The sequence below is a fragment of the Schistocerca americana genome, chromosome 2 (assembly GCF_021461395.2).
Source record: "Schistocerca americana isolate TAMUIC-IGC-003095 chromosome 2, iqSchAmer2.1, whole genome shotgun sequence".
NCBI lineage: Eukaryota > Metazoa > Arthropoda > Insecta > Orthoptera > Acrididae > Schistocerca > Schistocerca americana.
The window spans coordinates 588,992,153-589,004,986 of NC_060120.1; the positions used below are offsets into that span (position 1 = coordinate 588,992,153).

Here is a 12,834-nt window from a genome sequence, read left to right on the forward strand (position 1 = left end):
GCTACAATGAACGTAGTCTGAAATGCGTAAAATGAATTTTGCTACGATAAACATCAATCGAACCACGTCTGTGATTAACACTGCGCATAATGGAACAGGCAAGTTTGTATGCCAATAAATAGCAGTACATAACTTATCCTCAAAATGTGTGGGCGTGGATGTGTGTGATGTCCTTAGGTTAGTTAGGTTTAAGTAGTTCTAAGTCTAGGGGACTGATGACCTGAGATGTTAAGTCCCATAGTGCTCAGAACGATTTTGAGGCTCGAAACCTGTGAAAATAAGAAGACAAGGATTCCAGGTTTATTTAATAACATTAGGCAGCCCAGAGAAAAAACTAATGCCATTGAAGATATCATGGCAGTAAATGAAGACTATGGTCCGATCGCTATGGATACGATGACATCTAGAAAGCTGAAGATGAGCTGCTAATTGAGCAATGAAGCAAAGAGTCTCCAACTAGAATCTGATGATTTGTTTTACGTCCATTTTTCATTAATTATATTTTCTTCGATTTTAGCTTCACGACCGGAAGTGTCCAACAGGACACGAAGAAAGTGTATTAACATTCTTTAGAAATCGTGATCACTAGAGTGGAACTAGAACATTTAGTAAAGAAAAAAAGAAGAGAGGAAAAAAAAGAGAAGCAATTAAGACACCATTAAAGGATTTAAGGGGAAGCACGGATGACCTACATTAGGGTCATCAGATCTAAATTTGAGAACTAAATAAGAGACAGTATTATAAATATGTCTTTTTTTCAGTTGTCCCCAAAAGAAATGCATAGTAATTGATCAACAATGCATTGATTTGACAAAATTTCATACAATAAACTTAACTGACGTTAAAAAATTGCTGCAAACAGAGAAGAGATGGAAATTCACTCTCAGTAGACTTCATAAAGGATGACAATGGTCTCCGTCAAAACAAGGCGCGGAATGATCTCTATAGTGCGATTACTGTGCCATGTAAATTACGTCCGGACTTGCCTAGAACTTAGGCAACCAGGTGATACGCAATGGCAGTGCTTCTGGCAGTCATAGGGGTGTCCCTGGAGGAATGGTCAGTATTCAGGGATATGAGAGGATACTACCACCTCTCCAAATGTGGAGCGCAAAGAGCTTACAGTAAAAGAGATATGTTTCATAGTATCGAAGATGAAGTAACTGTTACGCCGAGGAGCCCTCAGAACCTAAAAACAGAATAACTCAAAATATGTAAAAGGGATGGGAAACTTGCTGGTCATGGAAAAATGGAAAGTGGCAGTAAGAGAGGAAAATCAAGTCAGCTATTCTGAGAAGAAGAAATCCCTTGGGGGAAGTGGACTGAAGGGAAAAACGGTTTTTAGAATTCGTCGACAGGTTTCATTCGGTTGTAACACAAAAACTCTTCAAAAATATATTATGAGATCGAAAGTATTCGGACATCCCTGTGTAACGCGGAATTGACCACTGGATATCCCGAAACGCACAGGCAGTGTTGTCGGAAGAGGAATAGTAACAGCAGAACTGGCCAGTCAGGAGAGCTCAGTAACTCCGAACGTGGACTAGCAACATTTCACCTAACAGATCAATCAGGACAATTCAACCCTTCTAAAACTACCCAAGTAGACTGAGGTAAGGTGCTTGTGAGATGGAAACGCGAAGGAAGAGCAATAACTAAACCAAGACAAGGCAGACCTCACTCAAATGCTGACGGACGAGGACCATCAGACATTGCGAAGAACAGTTGTAAAAAATTTTTAATGAAATGAGCTGAAGGAGTTGCAAAATGCCATGAGCAATCCAGCTGTCACAATGGTCCTACTGAGGGAGTTAAAAAGAAGAGAATACAATGTTGGAGTAGTTCCTCGTAACCACACATTTGAAACGCTACGCGATGCTTGAGGTGCGCCATTACGATGGCGCGTAATGGTGCCCCTTAGGGAAATGGCAGCAAGAGAGGGGAAGAAAACCAATGTGCACTCCGTGTGCATACCGGGGGGAGTCATTCCAGATGTGGAAAGGGTCCTTCCGGATGCCATGAAAGGTACAGGGTGCACCCATCTGCAGGTGGTCGCTCATGTCGGCACCAATGATGTGTGTCGCTATGGATCGGAGGAAATCCTCTCTGGCTTCCGGCGGCTATCTGATTTGGTGAAGACTGCCAGTCTCGCTAGCGGGATGAAAGCAGAGCTCACCATCTGCAGCATCGTCGACAGGACTGACTGCGGACTATTGGTACAGAGCCGAGTGGAGGGTCTGAATCAGAGGTTGAGACGGTTCTGCGACCGTGTGGGCTGCAGATTCCTCGACTTGCGCCATAGGGTGGTGGGGTTTCGGGTTCCGCTGGATAGGTCAGGAGTCCACTACACGCAACAAGCGGCTACACGGGTAGCAGGGGTTGTGTGGCGTGGGCTGGGCGGTTTTTTAGGTTAGATGGCCTTGGGCAAGTACAGAAAGGGCAACAGCCTCAAGGGGTTGGGGCAAAGTCAGGACATGCGGGGACCAAGCAGCAATCGGTATTGTAATTGTCAACTGTCGAAGCCGCGTTGGTAAAGTACCAGAACTTCAAGCGCTGATAGAAAGCACCGAAGCTGAAATCGTTATAGGTACAGAAAGCTGGCTTAAGCCAGAGATAAATTCTGCCGAAATTTTTACAAAGGTACAGACGGTGTTTAGAAAGGATAGATTGCATGCAACCGGTGGTGAAGTGTTCGTCGCTGTTAGTAGTAGTTTATCCTGTAGTGAAGTAGAAGTGGATAGTTCCTGTGAATTATTATGGGTGGAGGTTACACTCAACAACCGAACTAGGTTAATAATTGGCTCCTTTTACCGACCTCCCGACTCAGCAGCATTAGTGGCAGAACAACTGAGAGAAAATTTGGAATACATTTCACATAAATTTTCTCAGCATGTTATAGTCTTAGGTGGAGATTTCAATTTACCAGATATAGACTGGATGTTTAGGACGGGTGGTAGGGACAGAGCATCGAGTGACATTATACTGAGTGCACTATCCGAAAATTACTCGAGCAATTAAACAGAGAACCGACTCGTGGAGATAACATCTTGGACCTACTGATAACAAACAGACCCGAACTTTTCGACTCTGTATGTACAGAACAGGGAATCAGTGATCATAAGGCCGTTGCAGCACCCCTGAATATGGAAGTTAATAGGAATATAAAAAAAGGGAGGAAGGTTTATCTGTTTAGCAAGAGTAATAGAAGGCAGATTTCAGACTACCTAACAGATCAAAACGAAAATTTCTGCTCCGACACTGACAATGTTGAGTGTTTATGGAAAAAGTTCAAGGCAATCGTAAAATGCGTTTTAGACAGGTACGTGCCGAGTAAAACTGTGAGGGACGGGAAAAACCCACCGTGGTACAACAACAAAGTTAGGAAACTACTGCGAAAGCAAAGAGAGCTCCACTCCAAGTTTAAACGCAGCCAAAACCTCTCAGACAAACAGAAGCTAAACGATGTCAAAGTTAGCGTAAGGAGGGCTATGCGTGAAGCGTTCAGTGAATTCGAAAGTAAAATTCTATGAACCGACTTGACAGAAAATCCTAGGAAGTTCTGGTCTTACGTTAAATCAGTAAGTGGCTCGAAACAGCATATCCAGACACTACGGGATGATGATGGCATTGAAACAGAGGATGACACGCGTAAAGCTGAAATACTAAACACCTTTATCCAAAGCTGTTTCACAGAGGAAGACCGCACTGCAGTTCCTTCTCTAAATCCTCGCACAAACGGAAAAATGGCTGACATCGAAATAAGTGTCCAAGGAATAGAAAAGCAACTGGAATCACTCAACAGAGGAAAGTCCACTGGACCTGACGGGATACCAATTCGATTCTACACAGAGTACGCGAAAGAACTTGCCCCCCTTCTAACAGCCGTGTACCGCAAGTCTCTAGAGGAACGGAAGGTTCCAAATGATTGGAAAAGAGCACAGGTAGTCCCAGTTTTCAAGAAGGGTCGTCGAGCAGATGCGCAAAACTATAGACCTATATCTCTGACGTCGATCTGTTGTAGAATTTTAGAACATGTTTTTTTGCTCGAGTATCATGTCGTTTTTGGAAACCCAGAATCTACTATGTAGGAATCAACATGGATTCCGGAAACAGCGATCGTGTGAGACACAACTCGCTTTATTTGTTCATGAGAACCAGAAAATATTAGATACAGGCTCCCAGGTAGATGCTATTTTTCTTGACTTCCGGAAGGCGTTCGATACAGTTCCGCACTGTCGCCTGATAAACGAAGTAAGAGCCTACGGAATATCAGACCAGCTGTGTGGCTGGATTGAAGAGTTTTTAGCAAACAGAACACAGCATGTTGTTATCAATGGAGAGACGTCTACAGACGTTAAAGTAACCTCTGGCGTGATACAGGGGAGTGTTATGGGACCATTGCTTTTCACAATATATATAAATGACCTAGTAGATAGTGTCGGAAGTCCCATGCGGCTTTTCGCGGATGATGCTGTAGTATACAGAGAAGTTGCAGCATTAGAAAATTGTAGCGAAATGCAGGAAGATCTGCAGCGGATAGGCACTTGGTGCAGGGAGTGGCAACTGACCCTTAACATAGACAAATGTAATGTATTGCGAATACATAGAAAGAAGGATCCTTTATTGTATGATTATATGATAGTGGAACAAACACTGGTAGCAGTTACTTCTGTAAAATATCTGGGAGTATGCGTACGGAACGACTTGAAGTGGAATGAGCATATAAAATTAATTGTTGGTAAGGCGGGTACCAGGTTGAGATTCATTGGGAGAGTGCTTAGAAAATGTAGTCCATCAACAAAGGAGGTGGCTTACAAAACACTCGTTCGACCTATACTTGAGTATTGCTCATCAGTGTGGGATCCGTACCAGATCGGTCTGACGGAGGAGATAGAGAAGATCCAAAGAAGAGCGGCGCGTTTCGTCACAGGGTTATTTGGTAACCGTGATAGCGTTACGGAGATGTTTAATAAACTCAAGTGGCAGACTCTGCAAGAGAGGCGCTCTGCATCGCGGTGTAGCTTGCTCGCCAGGTTTCGAGAGGGTGCGTTTCTGGATGAGGTATCGAATATATTGCTTCCCCCTACTTATACCTCCCGAGGAGATCACGAATGTAAAATTAGAGAGATTAGAGCACGCACGGAGGCTTTCAGACAGTCGTTCTTCCCGCGAACCATACGCGACTGGAACAGGAAAGGGAGGTAATGACAGTGGCACGTAAAGTGCCCTCCGCCACACACCGTTGGGTGGCTTGCGGAGTATAAATGTAGATGTAGATGTAGATGTAGACAGTGGCTGACTCGAAACAAATGATATGAAGTGATGAATCACGCTATACATTATGGCAATTCGCTGAAAGAGTATGGATTTGGCGAAACCCTGGAGAACGTTATCTGCTGTTACGTGTAGTCGCAGCAGTCAAGTACGGAAGAGGGAGTCTTACAATATGAGGATGTTTTTCGTGATTACGGGTGTTCCTCTTATCGCGCTTAAGAAAACGCTAAATGTGGAAGGATATGAATACATTTTACAGTATTGTGTACCGCTACTACAGTAGAGGAACCATTCTGAGACGATGACTGTATGAGCATGACAATGCACCCACTCATGGACTAGCCTGCGAGAGTCCCTTCCTGAATCTAATGGAACAGCTTTGGATGACTTAGAATGTCAACCTCGCTCCAGACCGCAGCGCCCAACATCACTACTTGTCTGGTCTCGGCTCTTGAGGAATAATGCGCTGTCCATCCACCACATACACTCACATATGTCATGAAAAGTACTTCCAGCGGAGAACGACCCAACATAAGGGCAACGGGTGGATACAGGCGATATTAATGTCGTCTAATAGGTATCCGAATCTTTTTGATAAGATAGTGGACGTAAGCCCTGACGTATCTGTAACTGTTAAGTTACACAAGCAGCAGTTTATTTGCCGGACCCGTTCAGCCGGTCGCTGTGGCTGAGCGGTTCTAGGTGCTTCAGTCCGGAACCGCGCTGATCCTACGGTCGCAGGTTCGAGTCCTGCCGCGGGCATGGATGTGTGTGATGTGCTTAGGTTAGTTAGGTTTAAGTAGTTCTAAGCCTAGGGGACTGATGGCCTCAGATGGTAAGTCACATAGTGCCTGGAGCCATTTGAATCACCCGTTCGAGAGTTTCACAAGGTAAAAAATGGAAATGTCGTGTGGCTAGGGCCTCCCGTCGGGTAGACCGTTCGCCTGGTGCAGGTCTTTCGATTTGACGCCACTTCGGCGACCTGCGCGTCGATGGGGATGAAATGATGATGATTAGGACAACACAACACCCAGTCCCTGAGCGGAGAAAATTTCCGACCCAGCCGGGAATCGAACCCGGGCCCTTAGGATTGACAGTCTGTCACGCTGACCACTCAGCTACCGGGGCGGACTTCACAAGGTATAAATATACTGGCTGATGCATAGGAACCCAACACGCTGCCTATGCGTCTCATGGACCTTCGCCGCTAGACCAAAACGGAAGTCAGATTTTAGAATAAAAGTTAGAAAACAGTGATCTTTTCATCAGAAGGCGAAATAAGTTGCCACAATATTTTATGAGGCACTCAACATTGGTTAAAGGAGTACAGATAAAGGCACCATGAAGACTGGAATATTCCTCACAGATTTTTAAAGCTATTGACTGTAGAAACTATTTAGAACTGGAAAGATTCATTGTTGAAGGATACATAGCTTCAAACAAGTCGAGAGCTTAGTGAACAAAAGTAGTTTACTAAGAAAGAAAGGTGGACGCAGACATGAGGTCTCGTCTGTCCTAAAAAAGGAAAGTGTTACACCTTCAGTAACACTTACTTCGCTAGTGACGAAACCAAAGTGTACTTACTGTTCGCTTTTGTGAGCGATGCCGTATTTGCCTGTTGTCTGGCTGGCGGCGGTTTCGCGACCTGTGAACAAGAAAAGAATCTAATATCACTTTTCTTTCTTTTCAAGAGTTGCTGTGCAAGGTAACTAGCTTGGTTTTGGTATTCAAGAAAAGTAATATAAGCTTCATTTTCTTCGGTGTGTCAGACTTCTTACCTATGTACTGGATATTTTACAATCAGAGGTTTTCAGTAGTCGGTAGGTTACGTCACAGAGGTTCTGAGCATAAGCAACGTGATCTTGGTTGCTATTACCATCTCGTGCCTGTAGTGTCCTAAGAGAAGATGGTGAATGAGTCGGATGTTGGTTATACCACCGATTGGTCTGGAAATAGCTTTCAGAAACAAAGTTACAGAGGATAGTGAATTTTGGAAATATGATTTGGTAAGGATTAATTTGAGAAACGAAGATTTTCAGGTAGTGTTGTTGCTCCAGTGCTTGCCTGTGCGTAATTTAGTCGATGTGTTTGGATAACGAAAAGTTTAGTAGGAGTTAACTTTATTGGTCTGAATCAGCTAGTTCGTGATTGAGGCGTGATTAAACACGTTGTCTGTTCACATGTATGCACTGAGAAGTCATAGATTTACCAACGCTTTACTATTTCAATAACTAATCTCATGCCGCAGTAATATTTATTAAAAATTATATTTTGTAAAGAACATTATAATTGTCTAGGGATAATTTTGTTTTAGGAATACTACTTTTTAAAGCTTAGTTTGTTTCCAGTCATTTAGCAAGTTTAAATTGTTGAGTGTCTCCTTACTAAAGAATTTCATTTTTTTGATTATGTGAGTCACCCCATTGCACTCTGCGGAACAAAGTGCCTGAAGTCAAAGCATGAGATATTTAGAATAGTTGCATGGCGAAATGCATTGCACTGCGCAAAGTTTCCTATCCTTTTACCTGGTTTGCTGCTCCGCTGTATTTTTTTATGTTCATCACTTCGAGCAGTACTGAGCTTCCGTTGCCACAGGTAAACTACATGAAAAATGTATTTAAGGCCAGTTTAACATCACAGCCAGAACATAGCAAGATCATTACAATTAGCTTTTCGTTTCAAATTTGTTATCAGGTTCAGTTTAGGTAGTGTTCAATTCAGGTTATATTTGTTATGCCCAAGTTTTTTCTTACTGTGCAGTGTTACAGTTGCGTGTGCATTATTTAATGTTTGGAATTTTATTTGGTCAGTTTGCACACTTAAATTTACAGGGAATTTAATAGAAATATTTCGGTTCTTTAATCTTTCAAAATTTTGTTGGTAATTTTATGTAGCACTTTTTTCTGTTAGTTCTGTGTGTTGAAAGTGCAAATCACGTATTCTGACGTCACGCACCGTAGCACTGTTCACTGTACTACATAATACAGAATTACGTAGGTTACAGTTTTGGTTTTCTAATTCTTTTGGTAGAAGTTAATTGCAAAGCGAGTATACAGTTATAAAGCTTCAGATAGTTTGCCGACTAATCTTTATCAGATAACATTTCGTCATTTCACCACTTGCATTATTCAGGACGACTACACAGCACGCGAAGTTGGATAAGAGTTCAGACCTGATATAGTTCACAACAAATAAACAATTGTTATTCTGAAAAGTTACAACTGTACGCATATTATTTTTCATGCAACACTTCAGTGCTGCGGGAATGGACCACTGATGAGCAATAAACTAAAATATTGTACCACGATGTTCTCTTTTTCATGCTGTGACGGTTCTGCGCACATTTAGAACTTGACAATGGCCTGACAGTCCGAGGGATGTTTGCACCCCGCTGTGCCGAGAACACTGTAGGTACTCGAAGGTCGCAATTTGGAGCGACGCGCCCAGGCTGAGAACAGGGTAAGAGGTTAGTGGGTCTCCGGAATGTACTGTAGTCACTATGCAACCTCAGATCTTATTTATGTACCTTTCGGAATACCTGCTAAGTGTGCACTGCTTCGTGTTATAAAATGCTGGGCTGTAAATACTCTTTCTAAGTCTAATTAGTTTACTCTTCGACCAGGATTTCGCAATAAATAATTTTTCAGACTCAAGGCATGATGTACAAATCTCAGATACGTCAAATGCCCACAGCGAGACTTCACCACTGATTTTCGTCACTATAAATTAAATTTGGTTCTGCTCATTCCAAGATTTAGGAAACACATTTCGAAAACTTTTTATGATAGTTTTGAGGGTGGCAGTTGAAACTTCCTGTGGCTCTCACTAATGTTCACACTGGAGAGGATGGGACCGGCCAGTATATGAAAGAAGAGGTTATAATTCGGAGTTTATTGACTGGCCCATTGACTGCATTTGGAGCCGAAGTGAAACAACGTGGAGGCCCGTACTGATTGTGGTTGTTGTTCTAAGGACTGTGGGTCAGACTGCAGTGAATGTACTGGGCTTTCTTTTCGTGAGATCTGTGTCTTGAACTGTGTTACGAATTACTGACGTTGACGGCAATGGTTAGAAGTTTGTCGTGTTCATAATACAGGCAGTGAAACATATCACGGACTTGGCTTGCGTTGCTATCTGTTATTCGGACTCTTCTGGTTGCCGTCCATTCCGGTACGTATCGTGAGCCACAGGACTGATTTACTGCACAGATTTTATTTTGTAGAGCAGGTTCCCATTAATCACTTATTACGTACTCCCCAATTTCCTGAGCGTATTTGCTCTTGACCATTTTGAGAGCTTCTGGTACCATTGAATGACAGTCATGGCGTGTGACTGCTCTGCTTATTTGACAATAAATAGGCACCTTAGTCTCTCTGCGGTAGCCCTAAGTACAGTGTCTGTGTATTTGAGTTTCTAAGTTCTTATATTAAGTCGGCCTTAGTCGATAGTTCCTACTAGTTTTTTGAGTGTATTGGCTGAAGGTGACTTGAGCTGTATGCGCTACAGGTTCTAACCAAGCTACTGCTTAAATTTCGAATAAAAATTATCGGCAATGGCATCCGAAGACTTCCGGCATAAGAAGTCACCCTCGTTCTGTCAATGGGCTTGTCAGATAGGCAGAGGAGCGGACGGAGGTTCAGGGCACTCACATGCCCTTGGGGTGGGAAACTTCGCGTAAAAGACGGTAGAGTCAGCTATGACAACGGTATGAGGTTACAGAAGGCAAAGAAAACCATTGCATTAAAGGTACAGAATGTATATACACGGGACACGTGGCCTGTACCTGAAAAAATGCCATAATGTTTTTCTCCATTGGCAAAAGATTCCTGATTTGTCCTCCATTCGGTTGTCGGGAGGGAACTGCCAAAGGCGAGGTGGCCGCGAGAAAGATATGGAATTGTCAATGACAGAATAACATTTGTCAATTCGGAGCTTGGAATGTCAGAAGTTTTGAAGTAGTAGGAAAGATACAAAGTACACATGAATGGGAAATGTAAAGACTCACCCCAAATACACTAGGGACCGTTGAAGTGAAATGATAAGAACTGCTAGTTAGATGAATATTGGGAACTATCAACGGCAGCAGAAAGTGGTATAACAGGAATAGGACTCATTTTCAATAGGAAATTAGGTTAGAGAGCAAGCTACTGTGAACAGTTCACTGACAGGGACTCATCAGATCCGACAGCAAACCAAAGCCAACCACAATAGTGCAGTTGTACACGCGATCGTCATAAGCAGAAGATGAAGTTACGGAGAAAGTATTTATGAATGCTGAACAGCTAATTCAGTATGTCGTGTGAGATTAAAATCTAGTAATCCTAGAGGATTGGAATGCAGCTGTAGGGAAAGGAAAAGAAGAAAGGATTCCGGGAGAATACGGCCGTGGCGATAGGAGGGAGAGAGGATAATGACTGATTTAACACTGCAGTAAATTTCAGACGGTAATAGCGAATGCTCTGTTCAAAAATCACAACAGAGGAAATATGCTTCGAAAAGAACAGGAGACACGTGAAGAATTCAGCTAGATTACATTATGATCAGACAGAGATTCAGAAAATGGCTCTGAGCACTATGGGACTTAACATCTGAGGTCATCAGTCCCCTAGAACTTAGAACTACTTAAACCTAACTAATCTAAGGACATCGCACACATCCACGCCCGAGGCAGGATTCGAACCTTCGACCGCAGCGGTCGCGCGGTTCCAGACTGAAGCGCCTAGAACCGATCGGTCACACCGGCCGGCCGATTCAGAAATCAGGTTTTGGATTATAAGATGTAACTAGGCGCAGGTATAGACTCAGGTCACAATTTAATAAGCAATGATGGAGAGTAGATTGAAGTTTAGACTAAAGTTTAAGAGATCCTCCGGAAACATCCGTGTGGAAGGAAAAGGGAAACTGAAGTAATGACGAATGATGAGATGCGTTTGAAGTTCGCTACGATTGTCGATACTGCGATAAGGCACACCACACTAGGCACTTCAGCTGCAGAGGTGTGGACATCTGTAAAAAGAGCGATCACAGATGTTGGACAGACAAACATCGGTAAATTGAAGGTAATTGTGAAGCAATCTGGGTAACAGAAGAAATACTTCAACTGATCAATGAAAGAAGGAAGTACAAACATATTCAGGAAAAAGATTAGAATACAACAATGTAAATCCCATAGGAATGAAACAAATAGGAAGAGGGGGGCAGCGAAGGCGAAGATGCTGTAGGAGAGATGTTAAGAAATAGAAAAAGAAATGATTGTCAGGAGGATTAACACAGATATACAAAATTCAGAAGAACCTTCAGTGAAATTAAAAGCAACGGTAGCAACATTATGAGTAAAATGGTAATTCTGGTTTTAAACGAAAAGGAGAGAGCAGATGTTTGGAACGACTACATTGGAGGTCTTTACGAGGGGCAGGACTTATTTGAGGACGCGACAGAAGAAGAAATTGGAGTCGATATGCAAGAAGTAGGGGATCCAGTATTAGTCAGAATTTAAAAGGGCCCTGGAAGACTTGAGAGCAAATAAGGCAGAAGGGATAGATAACATTCCATCGGAATTTCTAAAATCCTTGGGTGAAGGGGCAACTAAACGATTATTTTGCGTGTAAGATATATGAGACGCGATGTACCATCAATCTTTCGGAAAAGTGTCATCCACACAATTCCGAAGACATCAATAGCAGATAAGCGCGAGAACTATCGCACAATCAGTTTAACAGCCCATGCATCCAACTGATAACAAGAATAATATATAGAAGAATGAAAAAACGAACCGTGCAAGGCGCTTGAGACCGCACGGCTACCCCGCGCGGCGCGCAAATAAAGAATCGTACATGTTAAATCGCATGAACGTGCCAGGAGTTCCTGATCATTGTCTTTATGCAGAATATGATGGGAGACATCTCTGTTGGTTTTTCGCTTCCATTTCGCCTTCGTCACACAAATTCTTCATCGGATCATTGATTTTCCCATACCTGTCATTCTCAATGAACGCCTAGGTACACCCAGGACATCAGATTCCAGCAGTATCATTATTTCCCGATTAGTCTCCCGTCCTGTTACTCTGTCGCGCTTGAACTTGTACATCGTGTCCACCGTATAGCGGTACACGGAATATCCTCTCCCTAGGAAATCTTAACACATGTCCAATGCCAGCCCATGGAATCTGCCGCAACGTTTATTCCTCTTACCTTCTCTAACTTATTCCTTCTCATAGTTACTTCACACTCCTTTGCTCAACTTCTCCACTCCATTGACCAAATTCTTCCTTCTCCCCATACAAAACACTGTATCTTCCCAAAATCTGTAGCTCCTTCGTTGTAATCTATCGATATTCCACACATCACACCAGCTCAGAAACAATCTGCCATTCCCCTCCTTATCTATCCTTGGTCCGCAGTTCGTGCTTTTGCGGTAGCGTTCTCGATTTCCGCGCACGGGGTCCCGGTTCAAAAATGGTTCAAATGGCTCTGACAAGGGAACCTCCCCACCGCAACCCCCTCAGATTTAGTTATAAGTTGGCATAGTGGATAGGCCTTGAAAAACTGAACACGGATCAAT

At 43.0% G+C, this 12,834-nt stretch overlaps 1 protein-coding gene across 1 annotated transcript in view; it reads right to left on the reverse strand.

The window, feature by feature from the left end:
• The window catches only part of LOC124594209 (brachyurin-like), a 34,935-nt gene extending 22,575 nt beyond the window's left edge, over positions 1-12,360 (reverse strand). Inside the window, exon 1 of the mRNA XM_047132569.1 lies at positions 12,249-12,360. Coding sequence (XP_046988525.1) covers positions 12,249-12,360 — 112 coding nt within the window. The remainder of the gene's footprint in view (positions 1-12,248) is intronic.
• Between the last annotated feature and the right edge of the window lie 474 nt (positions 12,361-12,834).